The sequence below is a fragment of the Lycium barbarum genome, chromosome 7 (genome assembly GCF_019175385.1).
Source record: "Lycium barbarum isolate Lr01 chromosome 7, ASM1917538v2, whole genome shotgun sequence".
NCBI classification, from domain to species: domain Eukaryota; kingdom Viridiplantae; phylum Streptophyta; class Magnoliopsida; order Solanales; family Solanaceae; genus Lycium; species Lycium barbarum.
In genome coordinates this window covers 99689617-99716106 of record NC_083343.1, presented here as the reverse complement: position 1 = coordinate 99716106, position 26490 = coordinate 99689617, and the positions used below count along the sequence as shown (strand labels likewise).

General features: G+C 34.6%; 1 protein-coding gene and 2 long non-coding RNA genes across 4 annotated transcripts; 2 read left to right on the top strand and 1 right to left on the bottom strand.

The window, feature by feature from the left end:
- Window positions 1-7108: 7108 nt before the first annotated feature.
- LOC132603635 (uncharacterized) lies at window positions 7109-9083 on the top strand. Of its 2 annotated transcripts, XM_060316772.1 has the most exons (3): window positions 7109-8331; window positions 8422-8618; window positions 8694-9083. In XM_060316772.1, the coding sequence occupies exons 2-3, from the start codon at window positions 8503-8505 to the stop codon at window positions 8989-8991; spliced, it is 414 nt and encodes a 137-aa protein (XP_060172755.1). In that variant the 5' UTR covers window positions 7109-8331; window positions 8422-8502; the 3' UTR covers window positions 8992-9083. The 2 variants fall into 2 exon arrangements, with proteins under 2 accessions (XP_060172755.1, XP_060172754.1); XM_060316771.1 differs by having other exon boundaries at window positions 7111-8618.
- Window positions 9084-10289: 1206 nt separating this feature from the next.
- Window positions 10290-12266, bottom strand: LOC132603636 (uncharacterized). Its single transcript, XR_009568470.1, has 2 exons — window positions 11442-12266; window positions 10290-10778 (listed from the first exon to the last, which is right to left on the bottom strand). It is a non-coding gene; the product is annotated as an uncharacterized LOC132603636 (long non-coding RNA).
- An 11480-nt stretch (window positions 12267-23746) lies between these two features.
- LOC132602348 (uncharacterized) lies at window positions 23747-25222 on the top strand. Its single transcript, XR_009567745.1, has 2 exons — window positions 23747-23913; window positions 24611-25222. It is a non-coding gene; the product is annotated as an uncharacterized LOC132602348 (long non-coding RNA).
- Window positions 25223-26490: the final 1268 nt, after the last annotated feature.

Here is a 26490-nt window from a genome sequence, read left to right as displayed (position 1 = left end):
GCTACACAGTGATCGGCTCCTAGGGGCTTTGACTCAACAGAAAAGGTGGTACAGTATGGGACGTGTGGTAGGCGCATGCCACAAGTTCGAATCATGACTAGTGAACCAAACCTGTTCTTTAAGTAGAAAAGGTAGAGGGTAGAGCCTATTATCTACCGAATACCTGTTATATTGATTACTCAAGAATGAGTCCCTGCACTAAATTCAAACATTAGCCGCCTCAATTTTCCGATCTACGGATTTCTGCACGCCCATTCGCCATGAAGGTTGGAGCATGATTCAAACTTTCGAAGGGTGGCTCAGGTTTTGAAAATTAACGTTTGAAGAAGGATTTCGAACTTAACGTAAAGAGTCATCAGTTTAATAGTTGTGATTGAATTTTGAGGTGTGATTTGTGTTCCCTTCCCCTCAGAGAGTGACTATATTACTTTTTGAATGATACCAAAAGAGTTTTGGGTTAAAATTGTCCCTTATCTATGGGAGTAGGTTCATTTTGGTCCCTCAAATATTAGTCTGAGCATATTTGATCCCTTTTCTATGGGAGTAGGTTCATGTTGGTCCCTTAAATATAACGTTAAGCATATTTAATATCTCAACCATGCTACGGTGGGGCACTTTTGGTTCTCCTAATAGAATTTGTTAAAAAAGTAACGGTGTTAAATTCATGTGACACTCACGTGACTTGTATAAGGCTAAACCCATTAGACAAAAATACTAAACTCATTCGGCTCTCTCCCTAACTTCATATGAAGAAATACTTCACCAGAAAAAGCCCTAGCCTTTCTGTAGAAAGCTTCAATTGGCTGGAAGGAGAAGTTGATTTTTTTAAAACAGGCAGAAACTTTATCTAATATATTAAAATTTGCATTCACATGCTTTTGAAAAAAAATTGGAGCGGTTTCACCAATTATGATAATTTATAACAGTTGTTAAAAAGAATTTGATTTTTTAAATATTTAACAAAAATAACTTTATATTCACATGCTTCCAAAATAAGTGGAACGATTTCATGTGTGCTGTCAGATTACCGTTTAAGGGTTGGTTACCAACCATATGATCCAAATATTATGAGTTGCTTTGCTAATATCTTATACGAGTTGCATTTTTTAGAGAAATGTCATTACTATTTTGTCTGATGGGTTTAGCCTTTTACGAGTCACGTAAGTGCCACATGGGTTTAGCGCCATTACTTTTTAAACAGGTTCTATTAGGGGAACCAAAAGTGTCTCACCTTAGCATAGTTAAGGGACTAAATATGCTTGACGTTATATTTGAGGGACCAAAATGAACCTACTCCCATAGATAAGGGACAATTTTAATCCAAAACTTGATACCAAAACAATAAAGATGAACAAAGAGAGGGTCCGATCACGTCCACGTTTAGGTAACGCTATCCCCTTTTTGTTTCAGGCAGTGCCCTGAAAAGTGCTTAAAATGGTTCTCTAATAAAATTGCTCGCACCACATGCAATATATTACTATAAGAGAAGTCCTAATTCAACTTCTATTGTTAATTGGAGATGATATTAGGGGTGTACATGGACCGAGTTGGTTCGGATTTTTTAAACACCAAATCAAATTAATTGCGTTGGGTTTTAAAATTTATACACCAAACCAAACCAATAAAATTCGGGTTTTTCAACCTCGGGTTTTCTCGGGTTGTTCGGTTTTCTCGGATTTTTTTTTTCGGAATAGTCTTGATACAAAACATATAACTTTTACTTTAAATATTTCTCTAGTCCTAGTAAGATACAATTATATAATTAAGATGTTTCTTAAGAAAATAACACAAAATGTGAGAAGTGTAATGACATTGTATTAAAATATTCAACAAAAACTAATATAATCGGTTAAAATAAATATTGCTAATTAACATTCCATAAAAGAAAATGACCATAATCTAAACATACTAAGTCATGCTAAAATAAGTATTAATTATATGACAAAGAAAAAAAACTTAAGTTATGTATTTTTACTCTCTAAATCAATTATGCAAAACTAAAGAATAGATATCCAACATTATTGTCATTTCTAGTGGTAAATTGAATTTCTTTTGTTAGGATTAGTGTTGAGTTGGTTTTGGTTTGGACTTTATTTGAGTTACTAACATCCATAGGATATAAAACTTATTGACATTCAAAATTCTAAGTTCAAACTTGAATAATATGATAATAGATAAAAAATTACGAAAAAATTTAAGAACTATTTATAAATTACTTTACAAATAAATATTTTTATGTATAAAATATTTTAAAAATTGAATACATGTAATGTCGGGTTGGTTTGGTTCGGTTTGACTTTTTTTAGTTAAAACCAAACCAAACCAATTATGGTCGGGTTTTTTTGTCCAACACCAAACCAAGTCAAACCAAACAACTAGTCGGGATTTTTTCTCGGTTTGACTTGGTTTATCGGTTTGGTGCGGTTTGTCGGTTTACTTTGTACACCCCTAGATGATATTAGAATCTTAAAAGTTTCGCCTCCTTGGAGATCTGGTGTTTCGGTTTGGTTCGATTTTCCTCTAAAAAGAAATCAACCAATTATTTTTTAAAATATTGAAACCAAACAAAATCAATTAAGAAAAGGCCATTTGCACTTTTGTCCCTATTTTGTGTTGGTCTTTAATTTTTGCTTCAAAATCGAAAATATGCATATATGGACATAAGTTACGCATCATAATATGCACAAGTTATGCCGGCACCCTTAAATGACTTACGTCCCACTAGACATAAGTTCGATTTTGAAGCGCAAAAATTAAAGACCTGGCAAAAATTAATGATCCTTCAAATCCCGTGCGGTTACTTCATTAGGAAAGTGTTTCGATTGGCTTAAAAGTTGGTCAAACCAGCTTAAAACCCCCTTTTAGCTTGTTTTGGTGTTTGATAAATTTAAAAAGTGCTTTGAAAGATGAGTAGTCAAATTAAGGGTGTTAAGTGGGTCGGGCCAGCCCGAACCCGGCCCGGTAAACCCAGCCCACCACCGGCCCGGCCCCACTAAGAGGTGTAAGGGGCTGAGTTAGGTGGGATTTATTAGGGGGCTGGGCTGGACAAAGTGGACAACTCACTAGCCCGGCCCACCAGTAGCTTGGGTGATGGCCCATCGGGGCATAGGCCCGGCTCGACCCACTTCAAATAAATAAAAAAAGATAAGTACTACATTTATTACTAATAATAAGTATTTTAAAAACATTATATCCTAATAAATTAGGAGTCTCTTTTTACGGAGCACTTTAGTTTTCTTTAAAATTGTATTTTAAAGCTAGACAATCATGTTTTCTCAACAAATATACCTTTGATACATTTTCAGTATATAGTATATATTAGATTGTGATAGTACTTATCTCAACAAATATACCTTTGATAAATCATTCAGTTCAATTTCATGCCTTGTCACAAGTGTCTACGCAACACATCGGTACCCCTCCCCCCCTCCACCCCCCACCCCCTAATAGGCTAATACCCGACGCTCCGGACTTGTAGAGATATATGTCACCACAATGTTGACATTTAACATGTTCCTCATTTACTCGCTCAAAATGCATCCACACCGCACTTGAAGTTGATCTTAGAACTCGAGGAGAAGGTGGAGGTGAAGTAATGTACACTAGTTGAATAACAAATTTAGATAAAGGGAGAATTGTGTGAAAATGAAGAAGAATTGAGGGGTATTTATAGTTTGAAAATATGACCAAAGTGAAGTTATTTATAAATTTAGGAGTTCAAATAAAATTAGCAACAACTAGTTTTTTAAATTTACAACGGTTAGCTTTTTAAATTTGACGACGACTAAACTTTTTTTTTTAATTTAGCAATTTTATCATTAGATGTAAATATTAATTTTATTATTATTAGTAAATGTAAATGTCTATTTTTTGTATTAGAACTTTTAAAAAAAAAAAAAAAAAAAAAGCCCGGCCCACTAACTATAACCCGGCCCGGCCCGGCCCGGCCCGGTTAGCTTGAGGTGTAGCCCCTATCCGGGGTGGGTTGGGTCGGACACCCTTTTCCCTCTCCAAGCGCGGCTCCTAACTTACAGCCCGACCCGGCCCCTTGTGGCCCACGTTTAAATGGCCCGGCCCGACCCACTTGACACCCTTAAGTCAAATGACTTCGTTGCTTGTTTTAGAAATAGTTGAGGAAGTTAGTAGAAGATACAAAAGAATATTAGCATGGCCAAAAGGTGAAGAAATAAAATTGAGATTGATTTTGACAAAAAAAAAGTAGTCAAAACGACAAATCTTTTGAGGACCTCTGATTAACAAAAAATAATAATTCACAAAACACACTTAAGCGCGCAACTAAGATCCCAAATCAAGTAGTACTAAAATATGTATGTATACTCGGGGATGATTTTTGTATTATTTATTATCAAGAGCCTTCATTTTCTTTAGGGAAAAGGGTCAAACATACCCCTCAACTTTAGTTTATTGGCTAACTTTGCCTTCCGTTAGCCAAAGTGATCAAATATACCCCTCTGTTAGCTAAAGTGTTCACTTATACCCTTAAGTGGATGGAAATCCCCAATTCGGCTAAAATTACCCATTTAATTTAAAATACCCATGCCATATTATAACCCACCCCGACCCACAATAATAATTTCACCCCACCCAAATATAACCTGACCAACTTTTATTATTTCATCACTTCACTCACCAAAGAGAGGGGAGAAAGAAGAAAAGGTCTGAGAACTAACCCCCTGTTTAGATGGTGGTTTCCCGTGGTTCATTAATGTACAGTATGGTGTTGTGCAGTATGGTATTGTACTGTATTGTACTGTATTAATGAACACAATGTTTGGATACACTGTATCGTTTCTTGTGGTTTAATAACCATCTTATTGTTTGGTTTGACTGTATGGTGCTGTATAATAACATGTAGGTTTACTAAAATACCCTTAATTAATATAACTATTAAAAATATCAACAAGTACTAGGATAATCCCAATTTAAAAGACAATAAATAACTGCTTTGTTCTCTTTTTCTTTTTCTTTGACTCTATAACCTTTAATTCTTCCAGAAACATATGAACAACTATCAGCAAAAAAACTTCTCCAATAATATGAAACAAAAAGTTTATGTATTCCACGTATAGAGAAGATAAGTCCTCAATCTCAGTACATTTACACAATATACGAAGTTAAAAGCACTGTACAGATGGAATGTATCAACAAATAAATTACTAAAGATATCAAAAATGTCCAAAAGAGATAAGTTGGATAAAGATACACGACAACTTAGACAATTGGTTTGAATCCACCAGCAAACCATAAGCCTCAATCAACTGAAAGCAACCACAAGAAATACCTGTTGCATTGGTGACGATATAATAGTTGAAAACACCAATTCAACAATTTTAATCCATAACATAAAATTTATCACATCAAAATATAAATTACTAATAAAACCCACTACTAGGTAATAATAATAAGATCAAGAATACTAGTCTAACTCAATTTTCATCACACATCGCGGACAACACTAGTGATTTGCGTGCTTCCCATGGGGCTCCAATCAGCATTCGACAAAAATCTGCATGTTGACAAATATATGAATAAGCTCTTGTGATCAAAGTCGGTTCCAATCCCATCTCATTTACCATTGCCCATATCTCAGATTCTGGAATCAGTGGTAGTGTTGAAAGACGGTTGATGGCACTTGCCAAATGATCCAGCCCGCCTCTCAACCCTATTTCCGTCAACGTGCTCATGGTGGTACGCATCAATTAACACATCATCCATGACTTGTGACCAAACAATTGAAGAATTATCTGAAGCCTTTGTATCACTTGAGTCTGCTTTTGACTTTTTCGGCATAGTTGCCAACTACATAATTAAAATAATTTAGATAATAGCATACTTCACTTATACAACGATTCAAAACAAAGTACAAAGAGAGCAGTAAGACAAAGAAGAGAACATACGGTTACAATTGAATTTCGCTGCCAATGGAGTTCACAGTGTAATTAATTGGCGTCAGACGTTTGAAGGATTTGGAGGCAAAACAGAGGGTTGGAGGCAAAATTAAACATCTAGTTTATATATATTAATAAAACTAGAGTAAAGGATTAAATAGGAATTTTAAAATATAAGTAGGGTTATAATGGGAAAATAAAATATGTAATCACGGAAAAATCACCAAATCCGTGGTTACAAAAATTGGGACTTTTCATGGTTATATAACCATGGCATGGACCATGGGTTTACAACACCATACCACATAATTTTAAGAACAATGGAAACAAATATAATTTCCTACAAAACCATACATTAATGAACCACGGGAAACTACCATCCAAACAGGGGGTAAGGATAATAGCTTACAACATTCATTGGCCACAAATTGGTCAATCGAAAATTGGCCACAAATTGGTAGGGTGATAGCTAAGTGTCTGCTAGATTTTACTGGTGTATATTCTCAAGTTTACATCGGGACATAACAAGATAATGAAGCAATGTCGTGGACTTCAAATCCTCATTGAAAGCCACTAAGTGTGAGAACATGATGCTAATTTAACAACCTGAAAGCTTATTGTCCCATTAATATTAGAGCTAACTTGTTAGTTCTTACTAGCCATGTTAGTGGTTCGCAGGTAAAACCTATAGAGCTCAGCTTGCATAATATGCTGTAATTGAAAGTTCAGTCTCATCCATTGGGCTATCAAGCAAATTCTCAGGAATGCCCTTATTTTGGGCCTTTGGGGTGGTCTTTAATTTTTGGCCCTCAAATTGGTGGTCTTTAATTTTTGCCTTTCACCTAATATATGAGGTTTGAGGTTCGAACCCCAGTTCAGTAAAAAAAAAAAACGCAAGGCAGAGTTTTATAGAAAAGTTAGGCCTATTCGAGCTAAAGTTAGGCTTCAAGCAAAATTTTGAACGAAAAACTCTACCTACAGGTAGAGTTTTCCATTCAAAATTCTGCCTGCAGGTAGAGTTTTCCATTCAAAATTCTGCCTGCAAGTAGAGTTTTCCATTCAAAATTCTGCCTGCAGGTAGAGTTTTTCACTCAAAATTCTGCCTACAGGTAGAGTTTTCCATTCAAAATTTTGCATGAGGTAGAGTTTTGCATGTAAAACTCTGCCTTGCGAATCCAAACATCTGTCTTGCGAAATTCTTTTTTTTTTTTTTTAACTGAGCTAGGGTTAGAACCCAAAACCTTGAAGTATTAAGCAAGGGACAAAAATTAAAGACCGCCAATTTGAGAGGCAAAAATTAAAGACCAGTGCTTTTGAAGGGCAATCCGCACAAAAAAATGAAAGTGAGAGGGGTGAGTCATAATTGGGTGGGGTGAAATCATTTTTTGTGGGTCGGGGCGGATTATAATATGATGCGTACATGTCTAAGATTTGTAAATTTGTCAATTATCATCAAGTCATTTTGCCCTAAAGATAATCCTGTTTATTTTGGTTGAATTGAGGATTTTCATCCACTTAAGAGTATAAGTGAACACTTTAATTAACGGAGGGGTATATTTGATCACTTTGACTAATCGAGGGCAAAGTTAGCCAATAAACTAAAGTCTCTTTATTCTTTATGACACCATTTAGTTTTCTTTTTCTTGTGGGCAAATAGCGATTTTATTCCCTTGTGTTATAGATGTATTCCAGTTTTGATCTCTGTGTAATTTGACTAAGCATAATTAACCTTTAATAAATATAAAAGTGTAATTTGATACCTCAAGACTTTTCATGTAGTAAATCTGATCGTCTTCTACATATGTCGCACAGTTGCATATGAATAGACATCTCTCAAGTTGCATTAATCAGACAATCACAGTTCGTGAGATGCGTACATGTCTAAGATTTGTAAATTTGTCAATTATCATCAAGTCATTTTGCCCTAAAGATAATCCTGTTTATTTTGATTAATTTGGAACTTGACAGTTACCAGAGATACTAGGCAATACACGAGGTTGTATTGCTTACGATAAACAACCAGGACACAGAAGCCTAGTGATAAATTTGAAAAAATTATTGATAAATGGGAAAAGGGGCAAATATACCCCTCAACTATGAAATATGAAGCAAATATACCCCTCGTAAAAAAAGTGTAGCAAATATATCTTGCCGTTATAAAAAGGATTAACGGACCTATATTTATTGAGATAAAAAAAAATCTAAAACTGATTTGTTAATTCCAAAAATGCCACGTGGCATTTAAAATATCACAATACTAAAATAAAACCTAATCCCATAATCTTCAATTCGGTCATCATCCAGATGACTTACAATCCCAAATAAAGAACCTGGAAACTCAAGTTCCAAAATTCTCTGCTAGGTTCCGGCTATACCCATCGGTGGTATCGATTTCGATAGGAGATTTGTCGAAAAATCTCAGGTAAGTTTTTATTACCTTCTTCCCTGTTCTTTTAACGATTTCTGATGTTGAGGGTCTAGGGTAAAAAGTGCTAAAGGAAATCCTAAACAGAGAACACGATATTAGAAGGAAATCCTCCCTCACTAATTTCGATTGAAGAAGAATAATATTGACTCGGAATCGTTGAAGAAAATGTCAGAAAGCTCTGTGTCTATTAGAAGGTGTTTCTGTGGAATTGATGCCCTACATTTAACGGCTTGGACTCCACATAATGCTGGTCGACGTTTTACAAGTGTTCACAAAGTGGGGTATGTATATTTTCATGGGTTGATTATGTTGCTATATAATTTGGGCTAATGTTACTTACATGATGTTCTTTTCAGGCACGAAAAATGTGGTTTTTGGGATTGGGAAGAGCCAAGGTTTCCTCCCAGAGCAATAGAATTAATCTACGATTTGAAAAGCAAAGAAAAATCTCTTCGAAGTGAGAAGATATTTTTGTTGAAGAAGATTGCAAATTTTAAGTGTTCCAACAAGAAGTTGGAGGAGAAGATAACGGAATTGGAGTGTTCTACTGTTGAAGTTGTCGGACCACCAACAATAGTTGCTGGACTACCAGCAAATTTAAGATTTCAATTGTTAAGTTATTTTTCATTGAGTTGTTTTGTTGGGGGCAATTAATTATAGGTGATAAAAAGTTTTAAAATTGAGTACAGGTAACTCAAGTTTTAATTATTGAGTAAAGGTGATAAAATTTGATTAGTGATTAAACGCTTTTGGACTTGTCCAATAATTTTATTTTTAACACTTTGATCCTAAACTTATTTTTAATATTTTTTCCCCAAATTCTATTTTTAACGCTTTGATCTAACTTAATAAAATCCTAATTACTTAAAATTGGTGGGGAAAAAATCCCAAAAATCTCACCAGCCCCTCCCCCCCCCCCCCCCCCACAAATTGTTTTTCAAAAGTTTTGATTTTTTCGCTAGCCTGTCCCCACCCCCACTCCAACCCCAACCCCAAATTTTTATTTATTTAAGCTTTGAATTTTTTTGTTTTTTCACCAGCCACTTTCCGGACCTCGCGCATAGCGGGAGTTTAGTGCACCGGGCTGCCCTTGCAACAATTTTTGTAGTTGTTGCATCTTCTGTACTAATATGTTGCAACAACTGTTAAAATGTGTATAAATAATTTAGCCTACTTGTTGCAAAAGTTGTGAAAGCTATTGGACAACTTCTACTCTTTCCAACAACTCACTAACTCGTCGAAACTGTTATACCCCATTTTAACCAGATCAAAGCGGAGTACTGTTATTGGTGATTCTTATATTACTAACTTAAGGAATCGCCACCTATCTATTTTTAAAAGTGAATTAAGACACTTAATTATTAACTAAGTAAATGCTAAAAAATTAACTCCGATTAATGGTCTACTTAACTAATGTGATTCTAGGTAAGAGTTCTTAGTTATCCTAAAGGGAAGGTATTAAGCATCCTTTAAGATCCATAATTACAGTTAACCGGCCAAACTTAGATTAATTAAAATGATTAAAATAATTATATAAAGTACTATGAATTAAGCAAAATAAGAAAGTAAAATGACACATGATTAACAAACAGACAAAGCAAACGGATTACCAATATAAGACAAAATTAAACTTGGCCAAATTTCGAAAATGGAACGGATCCTGGGTTCCAAACTCAGTGAAATTGTTTTAAGAAAAAGGTAGAAATTGTTTCTAAATTAGGCCAAAAGGCCGACGCACTTTGGACTCAAAATACTTTATGTAAGCGGCCAATCAATTTGACATCAATAAAGAAAATGTTTCAAGTGTCAAAGAAACCTTTTGCAAGCTACATCATTTGGTTTTAAGATCTAACAAACGTTTGGATAGATTAATTGCCAAAAGAAAATTAGTATTACCCAATGATTACCTAAAACAAAAATAATCCCATTTGAAAACATTTAACAAATTCACAAAATTAAAGATTCTGGGACTATATAACAAAAGATTTTACTGAAAGGATTCAATAAATTATTATCAAAGCTTAATAGGCCTAACGTTTTGGTATAGTTACCTGTTTAAAACTGTCTACTAAGTGGAAATTCCTAGAAGACCAAAATAACTACCCTATTAACTGAAGGATAAATAAGTATCACATAATACAAGTTAAAAAATCACAGAAAGGAAGCAAACATAACATAATAACAACTGAAAAGGAATAGAGAGGATTATTTTTCATCTCTCTCGTCCCTCTTCTCAAATTTTGTTCGATGTATTTCGAGGGAATGAGAGAAATAAGCTAATAAAGTGGATGAGGATCTCAAGCGAGTTTCACTTGTTTTCTTGCTGAGGGATGATGTTAAGGAATAAGGATTGTGTCGATTCCATGCAAGGATATAGTGACAGCATCGAGTCTCATCTTAAGACTCCGTTTTGAAAGAGTCCCGAATTAAGACTCCATTTGCTTCAAAGTGTACATGTAAAAGAAGAGGAAATAAGAATTAGAAGCAAAATCCAACAATGACAAAACATCAAACTTCATAGCAAGATATAAAGTAATTTTAGTCAGAGGAATAGGTATCTATGGTTCAAGGGATAAGTGAAATACACATCTCATGTAAATACCTTATTATAAGAAGGTCATTAATATTAGATAGACACCCTCCTTTGGTCACAATTTCACAAACGTGAATAGTATATACTACACTACTACACAACCATGAACTAGCACATATTCTCAAACCATGTCCCTAGTCATTGTTTTGTTATAAAGGAAAATAATTATTTGTACTTAAAAAAAATGAGAAAAGACTTAATGAGCAGCGTTTCTAAAGAAACTGGCAATATGAGTCCTAGTTCAAATTCCAAACCAATGACTGATGCCATTTACAATACCCACAGAATTTTATATAGGAAAAATGAAGGCATTTACTTCAACGAAACATGCTTCAGTGATCACAAAACATGATTCTCTATGAGAGCTTGATACACGACAATCATGTTCTTCTCATTAAAAAAAAATGGATTCGACCATAAATAACATAAAACCCCTAAGATATGATTTTTCTAAGCACGATACTACATTTCTATCAAAAAGACTAGACAGAAGAAAAGGGTCAGCTGTTACCTTTTTGTGGTGCAGTGAACTAGGGTGCAGGGTCTTGGATTCGATGGACTCCGACCTCGAACTCAAGTAGCTTTTAGAAATAGAAAAGATGGCAGCAAGCAGTGGATTTTTTACGCAAAGGTCGACCAACAGCTAAGACTCAACAGAGTTTGAAGAACGAGAGATAGAACACATAAAACATATTTTTAGGAGGCAAAAAAAGAGAAGAAAACAAGAGCTTTTGAAGGCAGGAGTGGCGACCAGAACCTAAGGTAAAAAAGCGCTGTGAGGCTGCTCCCCCCAAAAAAACCTCTTCGAAAATGAACTTGAAGCAACTATTTATAGGGGTAAGAAATAGTTAGGGTTTCATTGGGCGGGAATTTGAGAGATTACAATTTTGAAATGGGTCAAAGACTGTTCAGATTTGAACGTTGGAGGCATAGCAAAGCTGGTAGCCATGACAGATAAAGAAAAAGGGAGAGCAGAAAATTGTCTCGAAATGGTGAGAGCTAAGAACACCTAACGCTAGTACAGGGGTTTGTTTTTACGAAATAGAGTGTACGTTCACGTGGCCAAAGTTGTTGAAAGTCAAAATATCTTCATCAAAGTGGAAAGAAGACAAAACGTCTATCTGCTATGATGGTGACAGGGCAGGCGTCACTTTTACAACAAAAAGAAAATATGAGAGAAGTAGGGTTAGGTGTTTGTATTCTGAAATAATCCTAAAGGGGCTGATGGGTTGGGCTTTTTTGTTGGGTTGGCGGAATTGGGTTGTTGGACCCTATTGGAGTGAACTGAATATGTTAAGTTTGGGTTGCTATTTTTTGGGCTTTTAAGTTAGCTGAAGGCATTGGCCTTTCTCCCTTCTTCTTTAAATTTCTTAAAGCTTCTAATTGGATAAAAATATATTATTTTGGCCATATTATATAATGTAAAATTTTCACAAATAGCTACCTTTTAGCTGCTTATAACAAGCTATAACTACAAGTTCATTATTTACAATTCGTAGCTGGTTTTTCCTATATTTAGGTCTTGGACGCGTCGCATAAATATAGCCAAAATATAGACTAAATACACGGAACTGTTGAGCAAATAATGCCTCTATTTAAGGGGGAAAATCTTTTTCAAACTAAACAGAAATCTGTTTTTAATGTTCCATAAATCACGCAAATCTCATTCTCTTCCATATCTAATCACATATCTCATTCAACATCTAATCATACACATAAAATTTGAATTCAAAAACTCTCTTCATATTTTTCCCCAAAATATAACTAAAAAAAATCTCTTTTTAATGTTCCATAAATCATGCAAAGCTTGATTTGTTCATCAACTGAATTGCATAGTGACAAGTTGAGATTGTCTCCTGATGCTATGACCATCGGTTTTGTGTTCGTTATTAAAAATATTCAATGAAATTACATTATTAAAAATCAAAAATATTAGTTATTGAGTGCAATAAGCTGATATTGAATATTATTTAGTAACTTTAATAAGATGGGAAAACTTGACTCCATAAAAAAAACTTTAATCCCTAAGGGTGGCTTTTGATTCACTGTATTTTATCTGTATTGTGATTGTATTTTTGAGTGTATTCTAATTGACCCGTAAGATTTGAATCGTAATGAATATATTTACAATATATTTCACTTGTATTTTGTAAATATTTTAGAAGTATTAAAATTGTTCTTTAATTTTTGAAGTATATTGTATAGAAAAATGGATTTTATGGTTCAATAATGAATTCAAGTGTACCATGAATATATAGAGAAAATGCATAGAACTCTTCCTGGTTCATCAATAAAATATAGTGAAAACATGTACGAAATACAAACTTGATATTGAAATGCACTTTGTAATTTTTTAGCAGTAACTATACAAGAAAAATATAAATGTAATAAAAACAGAATTCAAATCTACGATTAGACTATACCACAAGCGGAATCATTACCAAAATACATAAAATTTCTTCTAAAATCTTCAAAAAAATAATATCGCAACAATGATGTTATACATCAAAAAAAAGTTGGAGAAAAAAAAACAACTTAAAACATAAACTGTTCTGTCTACAAATCTACTCCTGAACATCTACTAAAATCACTGCATCATAATCAACAGTAGCCTTGACAGGTATTGGTGGTTGCTCGTTGTCAATAAATGCATTTAGGGTTGCCTTGTCGATTTGCGTCGTATCTCATACGGAGAAACTTTGCATCAATTTCAGCTGGAATGTGTCAAGATATACTGAAACTTTACATTAACAAAACATGAAAAAATAATAAAATAACAAATTAACCACAATAAATAACAACACATTCAAGATATGCTGAAAATATACTATAAATATAATGCAAATATATCAATGTCAAATGCACCGTGGTTGTCACTACAACAGTGTGTGACTGTGCTGTAAAAATACACTTCAAATACACTGAATATATACTACAAAATATATCTTGATAAAAAGTAAACACAAATTCAAAATCACATAAATTTACAAGTAACAAATTAGGTAGAAAAAATATATCACACACAATTAAAAACACAAACTAATTGAAATAATAAAAAATACAACAAAAATATACTTAAAATGTACGCAAAATAAAGATCTGGTGAATTGAAAAAACAGGAATTAACTGAAGTTCAAAACACAAACTAATTGAAATAATAAAAAATACGACAAAAATATACTTAAAATGTATGCAAAATATAAATCTGGTGAATTGAAAAAACGGGAATTAATTGAAGTTCATCGAAAAATACGATAAAAATATACTTAAAATGCAAGTATAATACATATCTAGTGAAGTGAATCATTAATAAGAAAAAATACCTCTTAGAGAACATGAATATTTTTACTCTTGTCCAATAACAAAAACTTCAGATCTGTATTCAAAAATTCCTGTAGCCGGCGGCGGAGGGCATCTAGGAACAGTCATGGCGGTTAAATGATTTGGTCTTTAATATTTTCTGTTCAAATAGGCTGATCTTTTTAATTGCTACAGATCTGACTGTGTCAAATAGGCTGGTCTTTGTAATTGCTACAGATCTGACCATGAAATTGCTACAGATCTGACCGGAAAAGAGAAGACGACTGACGTCGGTCAAATCACGCCGGAGAAGACGGTGGTCTAAAACGACATGAGGATGAATGATACATGGATCCCTAAAAAAAAAAACCTTTAAACTTCCATTGAATACAGGGAAAGATGAAAATCTGTGACTTATTAAAGCCCAAAAAGAAACAAAGATGATGAGGGAAAACACAAAAATAACAGAGAATCTTACATATTTTAGGAAATAGAGTTGAATTTTGGGGGTAAAAGGTTGAAATTAATGAGCAGTTAATACAGAGTAAAAAAAGGAAGTGAAAGAAATCAGAAACTGATTTGAAAAACACGAAATTAGGGGAGATGGGGAGTTAGAAACGTGTATATTTAGGAAAAGGGGGGGAGAGAGAAAGTGTGCAGCAAAAAAATAGGGGTGTGGGGAGTGGTAAGTTAATTGGTAGAAAAGTGGGTAGCTATAAGTTGTAAAAATATAATATTATAGCTACTAAACTTAATTATTAAAAAGTATAGTTATGTTCCATAAATATGTAACATAGTAAGCTATGCCAAGTAAAATCTACTTATTTAATACCACGTAATTTTAACATATTAATATTAAGTAATTTGATTATTTAATATACCTTAAAAAATTATAGTTGTTAGCACTTAAATAAATCATAAGATATTCACTTAAATAAATCATAAGATATTCCAAAGTTTAGTGAAATAAAAATGCTATAGTAAAAATATTATAGTAGCTACTTATAAAGTGTAAAACTAGAATAGTATTACTACTTGATTAAGCGAATGAACATGAGCAGCCTTAAAGATCATAAAAATAAAAAATAAAGAAAATGATACTATTAATACTACTACTACAACTATTACTACTTTTGTTTTTTGGTAACTAAACTTTTCCATTAATCACCAAGTGAATATTTACAAAACTAGCTAGATAACACATCCAGCCGTAGTCTCAAACAAAATTGCTAAGGCAGAGCCTTCTAAGCAAACTCTAGAATCAGAACATGCAGTTATCTAAATATATTCTACTGGCAGGTAAAGCTCTTATGTTGCAGCAGCATGCAATGCTTCGGGCAATTATATCCTCTGGCTTCTCCACTTTCTCAAATACTCGAGCATTTCGTTCCAGCCAAATGTAATGGATAAACTCAGCATACACCATTTTTAGTACTTTTGCCTGGACAGTCTTCCCTTTCGTATGATGCAATATCCAGTGGTAGTGATCTAACCAGGTCACTCTAGTTTACGGAACAATATTCAACCAATGTAGTAATCTATCCCATACTTTTGTGGCAAAATAGCAATCTCCAAATAGGTGGTCACAGGTTTCATCTACTTGTTTGCATATGACACACTTGGGGTCCAATCGGCCATGTAGCTGCAACCACACGGTGAAGGTGTCTCGGGGTCGCGCCTGGTTATGGCACATCAAACCTTTCCATTCCATTTTTTGCAGATTCCCTAACAGCTGTAGGTAGACTTGTTTAATCCTACTCTTTTTACTCAGTGGTGTAATTTGTAGCAAGCGCAACTGTTCTTTAACACCTATTTTCTTTCTTAGCATCCAGCTTGCTTGCTTTGGAACACTTATGTCGTCCCACACCTGTCCCTTGATATAATAGGAGTGTACCTATCTAATCCAGAGTATATCTTGCTTGTGAGCTAAGTTCCAACAAGTACTAATAATTGCTGCCTTATTCCATACTCTGAGATTTGTGAGGTTTAATCCCCCTGCTGCCTTTGGTGTGCACATTTTATCCCAAGAGATGAGAGCCCTTTTGGTGATTGTGTTGGTTCCTGACCAAATAAAACTCCTACAATAGGCCTCGATAGCTTTTATAACTTTCTTTGGGATCACAAAAAATTGTGACCAGTATGCTTGCACACCAAAAATTACTGACTGGACCAGCTGTACTCTTCCGGCGTAAGATAGTGTTTTCGCAGTCCACGACGAGATTTTTGCCACAATTTTATCCAGTAAGGGCTGCCACTGCAGGATAGATAGCTTCTTGGTTGCAAGAGGAATACCAAGATATCTAAATGGGAGCTCCCCAAGGCTAAAACCCAGCACATGTTGGATCTGGTTCCGTATTTCCCTGGTTACTCCCCCACAGTAGACTGAACTTTTACCCATATTTGCTTGCAAACCTGACACAGCAGTGAATACTTGAAATTTCTGATGAAGTAGCTGGACAGAACTCACATCCCCTCTCGCAAACATGAGCAAATCATCTGCAAAGCTCAAGTGAGTGATATTCAATTTAGTGCATTTAGGATGGAATTTGAATTTCTTGTCCAGTTTCAGCATTTGTAAGTTTCGGCTCGAATATTCCATGGTTATTGCAAATAAAAAAGGGGACATGGGGTCCCCTTGTCAGAGACCCCTTGCAGCATCAAATGGCTCTGTAAACTCTCCATTAACCAATATTGAATAATTGACAGTTGTGACACATACCATAATCCATCTGATGAATTTACCGAGAAATCCCAACCCCTCAAGGACTTGCTCCATGTATTTGCAATCAACAGTATCATAAGCTTTTTGAATGTCCACTTTGATCATACATCTCGGTGATACATGTTTCCTGTTGTAGGCTTTGCCAAGTTCATGTGCCAGAATTACATTATCAGCCACTTTTCTACCTGGGATAAATCCAGCTTGAGTATCTGAGATAATGGATGAAATGACCTTCTGAATTCTGGATGCTAACACTTTAGAAATTAACTTGTAGAGCACTGTGCAGCAGGCTATGGGTCTGTACTCTTTGATGGAGGATGGGTTAGGAACTTTGGGCAATAACGTCACTGCTGTGTAGTTAATTGGTTTATGAAGTTTGACAGTAACAAAAAATTCTTTAACCGCATCACACACATCTTGTTTGATCAAAGTCCAGGTTGATTTGAAGAACAGTCCATTAAATCCGTCTACCCCTGGGGCTTTATCATCTCCAATGGAGCATAAACCTTGGTAAATTTCTTGCTCAGTTACATCATTGCATAAGTTCAGTTGCTGCTCATGGTTTAGCCGTGGCCCAGATCTCATTACCACTTTGCTCACTGCTGGCATGTTTTGGACTGCAGTACCCATTAATGATTTGTAGAAACTTACTATTTCTGCTTTAATATCTTCAGGTTCCACTAATGTTGCACCTGTCAGAGCAGCAGCAGTAGTAAGAGTAGTAGTACAACTACTACTACTACTACTACTACTAGATTATAATAATAATAATAATAATAATAATAACGAATAAATAGTAATAAGCTTACTATGATAATAACAACAATAATTATAATACTTATCGTAATAATGGTGAAAATAGTAGTGACGATAAAGTATTTCTTTTATTAATAATTTAGAAGCTCAGGGAAATAAATTGGAAGAAAGGACGGTCAAAATTGGGTGTCAACAGCAACAAGTAGACTTCTTGTTGCAACAACTACATGAGTTTTTGGACATATTTACGGTTGTTGGATGAAACAGAGACAATCAAAGTTGTCACCAACAACTAAGTGATCAGTTGCAACAACTCACCTAAGTAATATGTTGATTTTGTTCAAATCATAAATGTATGTTCTGTTGTTAATAAATTGTTGAAAAATTTCCAACAAGTAATAAATATGTTACAACAGCTCTATGACATGTTGGGGTTTTTCCAACAAGTAACAAGACTTATTGAACAACTAGTTAGTTGTTGAACATATCATAACAAATAGGAGGACTTAGCTTGTTGAAACAACCATTTATCTGTTGGACTTTATCCAATAAGTGACAGGGCTGGTTGCAATTAACAAATTTGTTGCAGCAACTACGTTACTTGTTGGGGTTTGTCCAACAAGTGACACGACTTGTTTGAATTTTTCAAACAAATGGAATGACTTGTTGCAGAAATTAGATAACTTGTTGTATCTTATCCAACAAGTGATATGTCTTGTTCAACAGTTATGTTACTTGCTGCAACAAATACTGCAATTGTTGTAACAGATACTGCAATTATTGCAACAGATATTGCAGTTGTTGCAACAACTATGATATGATTCACCCATATTTAGTGATCAACAAGGAGAATCAATGATATTTAGTGATAAACAAAGGAAATTAATTATATTTAGTGATCAATTTGATGGTATTTTGAGTTATGACAGATGATCAATGAAGTCACTATGCAATAAATCGAGTGATCAATAGAGTGATTTGATGTGAACTACTTAATTCACACATATTTAGTAATAAACAAAGGAAATCAATAATATTTAGTGATCAATATATATACTTAATCAATTTGATGGTATTTTGAGTCAGGACAAACGATCAACTAAGTCACTATGCACTAAATCGAGTGATCATTAAAGTGATTTGATGTAAACTATTTGATTTACCCATATTTAGTGATAAACAAAGGAAATCACTGATATTTAGTGATCAATAAAGTGAATATTTTAAAACAACTAAGTACATACAGATGAGCTATCTGTTGCAACAAATGAGTAACTTGTTGCAACATTTGAGTCATTTGTTGCAACATATAGTAACTTGTTGCAATAGCTTCAACGACTGTTTGATTTGTTACAACAGATTACTCAGCTGTTGCAACAATTTACTTAGTTGTTTAATTTTTGCCGTCAAGGTCAGGTTTCTGTTGCAACAGATTACACAGCTGTTGTAACCATTTACTCAAAGCAACTCTTTGATTATTTCTAATAGTTGTTTAATCTATTGCAACAGATGGGAAATCTGTTGAAACATCTATAAAAACTGTTTGATTATTAACAACAGATTTGGAATCTGTTACAACAGATTTGTAACTTGTTTGAAACTACTGAACATAAGGAAGCTGTTGCAACAGGTGAGGAATCTACTGCAACAACTTCCTTGATTATTGCAATGACTTTATGACTTGTTTGAAACTACTGAACATATAATATATTGATACTGAACACACACACAATATATATATATATATATATATATATATATATATATATATATATATTCATCATCCACCATAATCCACCAAGAAAATAAAATACAAACTTATAAATAATTGTTCGTCAGCCCCCTTAGGTCTCCAAAAGTACAAATTAATAGTTGTGATATGTTCAACAACTAACTAGTTGTTGCAACAAGTCCTGTTACTTGTTGGAATAACCCCAACATGTTACAGAGCAGTTGCAACATAAGCAATTTATTAACAACAGAACATACATTTGTGATTTGAACAAGATCAACACATCACTTAGGTGAGATGTTGCAACTGATCACTTAGTTGTTGGTGGCAGCTTCAGTTGTCTCTGTATCATCCAACAGATGTAAAATATGTCCAAAAACTAATGTAGTTGTTAACAAGTAAGCTAAATTATTTATACACATTTTAGCAGTTGTTGCAACAGATTAGTACAGAAGTTGAAACAACTGCGAAAATTGTTGCAAGTGTCGCAAAAACTACAACAGCAGTTGCAATAAATTCAGAGGCTCTTATACAATATCTTTAGCACATGTTGCAACAACTGTAACTGCTACTGTAAATTTTTGGAAAATCAGCAGCTATATCCAGATGAATAATTGAAATAAAACAACACTGTTTTACTTACCAAATGAGGGAAAATAACCCATGAAGTAATGCCCAGTGTTACACGAATTAAATCCTTCCGAAAATTACGTAAATCGGATGAGTTTGCTTTTTTCTTTCTTTTTCTTTTTTCTTTTCTTGAGCAACATTTTTCTAAATAAAAGAAGAAAGTAGTAGAGCAAAAGAGGAGGAGGAGGGGGTGGCGGGGTGGGTGGGTGAGTGGAGTAAGAAACAAAAAAGAAGTTCAAAACTTCTTTTCAAGAATTATTTTTCTTTGGGTGGGGGTGCAAAAAATCAAAAATAAAACTTTTTTTTTTTTTTTTTTTTTTTTGGGTGGGTGGGAAATTTTTTTTTCAAAACTTCTTCTTAAGAATTTTTTTTGGGGGTGGGTGGAGGGGGGGGGGGGGGGGGGAGCAAAAAACCAAAAATAAAATAAAACTTGTCAAAACGTTTTTTTTTAAAACCAAATTTTTTTTTTTTGGAAGGGTGGAAGTGGTGGGGTTGTTGGGTCGAGGGGGGGGGTGAGGGTTGGGGGGAGGAGGGGGGCTGGTGAAAAAACAAAAAAAAAAAAAAAAGGATTCAAAACATAAAAAAATATTAGGTGAGGGAGAGAGGGGTGAGGGGTGGGAGGAGGGGGGCTAGTGAAAAAAACAAAATAAAAAATATCAAAACTTTTTTAATTTTTTTTTAAGAGGGGGGAGGGGGGGTGGGAGGAGGAGGAGGAGGTAGGGCTGCTAAAACAAAATCAAAACTTTTTTTTTGGGGGGGGGGGGGGGCGGAGGGGAGGTGGCGGGGGGAGGGATGGGAGGAGGAGGAGGAGGAGGTGGGGCTGGTAAAAACAAATCAAAACTTTTTAATTTTTTTGGGAGGGGTGGGGCAAGGGGGCAGGGGGTGACTAGTGAAAAAGCAAATAAAATATCAAAACTTTTTTTAAAAAAAACATTTTCTGGGGGGGGGGGGGAGGGGGGGGGGGGTGGGAGGAGGAGGAAGGGGGCTGGTGGCTTTTTTGGGATTAATTTGAGGTCTTTTGTATTTTGTAAAAGATTAAGAAGTTTTAAAAAATACATTTTACACCCCAATCTCCTTAATCCAAATTTAATTGAGTTTTGACTTGGAGTGGTCTCCACATGTCACCTTTAGTAATTTCATAACTTCACCATAAGTTAATTCTTCCAACTTGCTTTTCATAGTTAGTTTGTCTTATGTAATGATTTTTCCCAACTTTTGGATCAGTTTGTTAGGTCGTATATAATGGTTTTTGGTACTTTTGGTTCATTTTTGTTGTGTTTCAAGTAATGGGATTTGTCAAATTTGATATCACTTGGTAATGCAATGATCAAGTGCAAATAGATGTCTTGAGATTAAAACAGTTCATGGTATTAAGTTGCTGTCCAAAATCTCCCTTTGTGTAAAAGAGTTTGCATCATTTGTAGACCTCCCAAAATACAGTAGGAAAATGACCAAAAATGCAGCAGCTACATGGCCCAAAATACAGCAAGAAAATGACCAAAAATACAACAGCTAAATGGCAAAAATCAGCAGCTAAATGGTCCAAAATACAACAGGAAAGTGGCCAAAAATACCACAGGTAAAGGGCAAAAACATAACAGCTAAATAGCCCAAAATACAGCAGGAAAATGGTAAAAAATATAGCAGCTAAATGGCCCAAAATACAACAGCTAAATGGCAAAAATGCAGCAGCTAAATAGACAAAAATTGCAGCACCAAAATAGCCAAAAAATGCAGCAGCCACTGAACTATATTACATCAGACTAATAAGATGTTTTTTTCCTACTGTATCTGCTAAAGTTTAAGAGTCTTATATAGCAAGATCAAGAACACACACTTATATGAAATTACAGTACATCTAAAACTCCCCCACGGTATACAAAAGTAAAGGTATAGCTAGCAGAAATCAAGTTTAGAGAATAGTAATCTTATTCCCTAATAGACAACTTTCTCATCAAACAAAAAAGAATTTTGTTATCAAAACATGATTACATAGTCATAAAAGAGGTAGGAAAGAAATTTAAGCTTGGATGAAATGCAACAACACAAATACACCAACCATCAAAACATGATTACATAGTCATAAAAGAGGGAAATGAAAGAAATTGAAGCTGGGATGAAATGCAGCAACTCAAATGCACCAACCAACTATCGAAACATTATTACATAGTCATAAAAGAGGGAAATGAAAGAAATATAAGCTGGGATGAAATGCAGCAGCTCAATTACACCAACCAACAACACAACCGATCAAATAAGTCCAAGAATTTCCAATATCCAGGAAATGAATCTCCACAACAACTGCACTAGATGTATTTTAGTTCAAAATTTAACAAACATGACTTCAATCCACAAATCATCATCAAAAGAAAGTTTTACATTAAGGTGGTAAAACCAACCACAAATACCTATTCTATGGTTGACAGCAAAAGAAATTGTTTGGATTTACATCAAATGATACTATCCAACATAACTACCTAATATCAAATATCATAAACTACAAAACGACTCGAGATCATCATCAAGACCCACAGGACATTTGCCCTTCCCTGCTAGTTGCTTCATTTTTTTCTTCCTTGCTTCAGCTTGAAACTGACGACTGCTTCCATACCTTCCAAGTAATCTTCTTTGGTGAATATGGTAGATCTGAAGGGGTAGAGACTCCTCTGGCATCCCCCTTAAAAGCAATCTTTTTGTTCCCTGTTGCTGCTGCAACTCTTTGAGACCTTCTTTCTAGCATTGGTTGTGTCTAAGAGATTACTATTGGCCTCAATTGTGGATCTTCTTCATCCCCAATCTCAGGACCATATGCAGTCGGGTCGGGTATAGAGATGTAAAAAAAATGAGTATTGTGATATTTTAAATGCCACGTGGCATTTTTGGAATTAACAAATTAGTTTTAGATTTTTTTTTATCTCAATAAATATAGGTTTGTTAACAAAAGGGTATATATGCACCCTTTCTCTAATGGCGAGGATATATTTGCTCCACTTTTTTAACGAAGGGTATATTTGCTCCATATCCCATAGTTGAGGGGTATATTTGCCCCTTTGCCTAAGATAAATTTAACAAAACTAGGGGTGGCAATTTCAGCCTAGGCCCAATTGACCCGCCTAGGTTTTCATGAGTTTGGGCGTGACATACAATTATGATGGGCTAAGTTTGGGCTAGCCCAACTTAACCCATTTATCGAAGGACAATTTGTAGGATTGCCCTTCGCTGGGGGTGGTCTTTAATTTTTGTCCTTCGCTAAAAGCCCCTTGGTTTCGGGTTCGAACCCCCGCTTAGTAAATGTTTTTTTTTTAAATCGCTAGGCATAAATTGAGATTCGTAGGGCATAAGTTGGTTTTCAAACTCTGCGTTAAGGCAAAAAAAAAATAATTATTTTTGCTGGAATTTTGCAAACCTCTGCCTTAAGGCATAATTTTGGGTATAAGTTTGCCTTAACCCCAACTTATGCCTTGCGAATCCCAACTTCTGTCCTGTGAATTCCAACTTATGCCTTGCGATTTTTTTTTTTTAAATTTTACTGAACCTAGGTTCGAACCCTAAATCTCCGGGTGTTAAGCGAAGGACAAATATTAAAGACCACCAATTTGAGGGGCAAAAATTAAAGACCACCCCAAAAGAAGGACAATCCGCGCAAAAAAATGTTTATCGAAGGTGGCCCAAAGTAACCCATTACTTTAGCCCAAATTAACCCATTCATTATCCCCAGAAGCAAACTTCTCAAACCCCCATTTTGGTTTATTAACCTCAAAACCCAGAGTTAAAAATCTTCAAACCCAAAATTTCAATTACAACAATTTCTCCACTTCTCCTCCAGCAAACTTCTCCATTACAGTAAGTTTTCATGTCTCTTTCTCTCCATCCCTCCATGTTCTTGTCGAAATCCAACCCTAATCAAGACTCAAATTTTTTTTTTTTTCTTAATTTTCTTTTGCTGCTACACACTATTGCTACACAGCCAATTCAAAAGAAGATTTTACACTATGTAGTACTACATTTTTGGCTGTAAGCTTTCTATATTGGTTTCTTCCAATTTATGTGCAAGTAATACATTATTCTCAACAAAGTTTTCTTCTTTAGCAAATTTAGAATGTACTGCCAGTTTGTTGAATTTGAAATTATAGTAATTGATAGTTATGGAATTTATTACGATGTGAAACTTTATTTATTTATAGAGTTGATGATGATCGATGAATGTTTTTATGTGAAATTAAACTGCTTTTGAAAATATGGATAAATATTTGTTGATGGTTTTGGTTATTTGTGCAAAAACTAACTGTAGTTTGATATAGTATAGCTTGGAATTTTTTTTTCTTTTTTCTTTTTTTAAATATTGATTTTTGATTTGGTTAAAGGTTAAGAATATTGTAAAGAATTGGGTCAAGTTGGACAGGTTGAATTACGAGCCATTAATGTTTGGTCATAAATTGCATATATTTAGCTATTGTTGTCTCACATTTTAATATTATTAATTGTCTCTTGAGTACAAATTATAATACTTTGTGCTTAATACTATAATTTTACTATATAGGAATAAAGCGGTGTGAAGACAAAAAAATTTGGATCAACATTGAATAAATTGTGGCAGAGAAAGAAAAAGGAAAAAAAGAAAGGAGAAAGGAATGGGGGACAAGAGGGGAGACACTACTAATAGTTTGTGTAGACAAACTAAAGACAAAAGGAAAAGAGCAGCAAAGGAAACAAGTGAAAAACGCGCAAATTTGGACGAGAAAAATTTGTTCGCTGGAAAACTTCCTGGGTGCACCGCCTGGGGCGTCGCCGAGGGCGGGGCGCCAGGCTTATTTTCGACTGCGTTTCCCGATTCGAATTGAATTTGGTTTTTAAAAGTCCAGATCTTTTGATACTCTATAAATACATATTCTATACGATTTTTACATAACTTGGGATAGCTTAAAACCCTTAGTTCATAACTTTGGACCTAGAGAGAGCTTGGAGCCGCCGTAGAGGCCGTATTTACAGGGTTTTACCTTCTCTTCTCTGTAATACTTATTTTGATATTTTTATTCGGATGATTTGTTGTTTTTCCTCCATGTCTATGTGGAGCTAAACACTTTAGTTCTAAGGCTTTGACACAAACATGAAAGTTGACGTTTGATTATCGTTTCTATCTATTGATTTTCCATCTTTGGGTTATTTATTTATTTTTGGTCTTAATTGTTTGATTACTTGATCACTAATTGAACACTATCTATGGTGCGTGAATTGGACTTGAGAGAGGGAATTCACGTATGTAATAAGAATAAATAAGTTTGTCCGATTTAATCGTTTCGCTACTGAGGATAGAGATATACCCTTTAGCCCTACTTAGTTAAATACGGAGAAATAAATGCGTTCTTGTTACCTCTGACGACCATAGAGATATAGGCGTTATAGTAGCATCTACAGGCTTGTGAGTAGTTCGAGAGAATATCATAAAGTTATAATTAACCCGTCAACTAGTAACCCAAAGGTAGAACGATTTGAAGACTCAACTGGACTGTTAGTGGTCATAGCCCTAGATCTATCTCTTCTCCAATAAAAATCCACTCTTTCTTGGTTGAAGTTCATTATTTGTTTTCTTTTATTTTTATTCAGTTTATAAATATAATTTTGGATTTTATTTATTGTTTAGATAATTAGCATTAGTTTAATTTAGTAAATAGTTAATCATAAGTCTCTGTGGGTATGATATCTGGACTTTAAATCCTATATTACTTGTACGAACGCGTATACTTGCGTGTGCGTTTGGGAGCAACATCCATTGTTTAGCCCATCTTGACCCAAATGCACTTTGGGCAGGGTTGGGCATTGACCCATCTATTCAATAAGCCCATCTTGATTAGCCCAACTTTGACCCAAATGGCCCATTTGCCACCCCTAAACAAAACGATCACACCGGGTAGAACCTCTACTTAGATAAGTATTACCATGCACACATTGACAACTTATAGCAAAAGATATGTGGCTTAGGATCTATCATTATCCCTAGCTTGACCACCTAGCCACCACCACCAAATCCACCAGTGCTTCTAAAATTCGTATTATATTGTCCTATGTTGTATTATTTTAATGAATACAATGTCTGGATAGATTGTATCGTTTTTCATCGTTACATAATGTCACACATCAACAATTTGAAGGATAAAGTTACAAGAAAAGAAGGGTACGAAGTAGAGCAACTATTAGCTCAAAATGAGGGGAAAATAAGAAGATAAAGTAACGTTGTGATCACACCAAATTAGTTGTTACAAAAAATGAGACTTTCCTGTCGTTACATAATGATGGGTTTAACGATACAATACAACAAAATTAATAATAATCAAACAAACATTCCAAACAAGCTGTAATTATACAATGAGAAAAGCACATATACTGATGTTATAACAATATAAACTACCTGGGATGCACTGA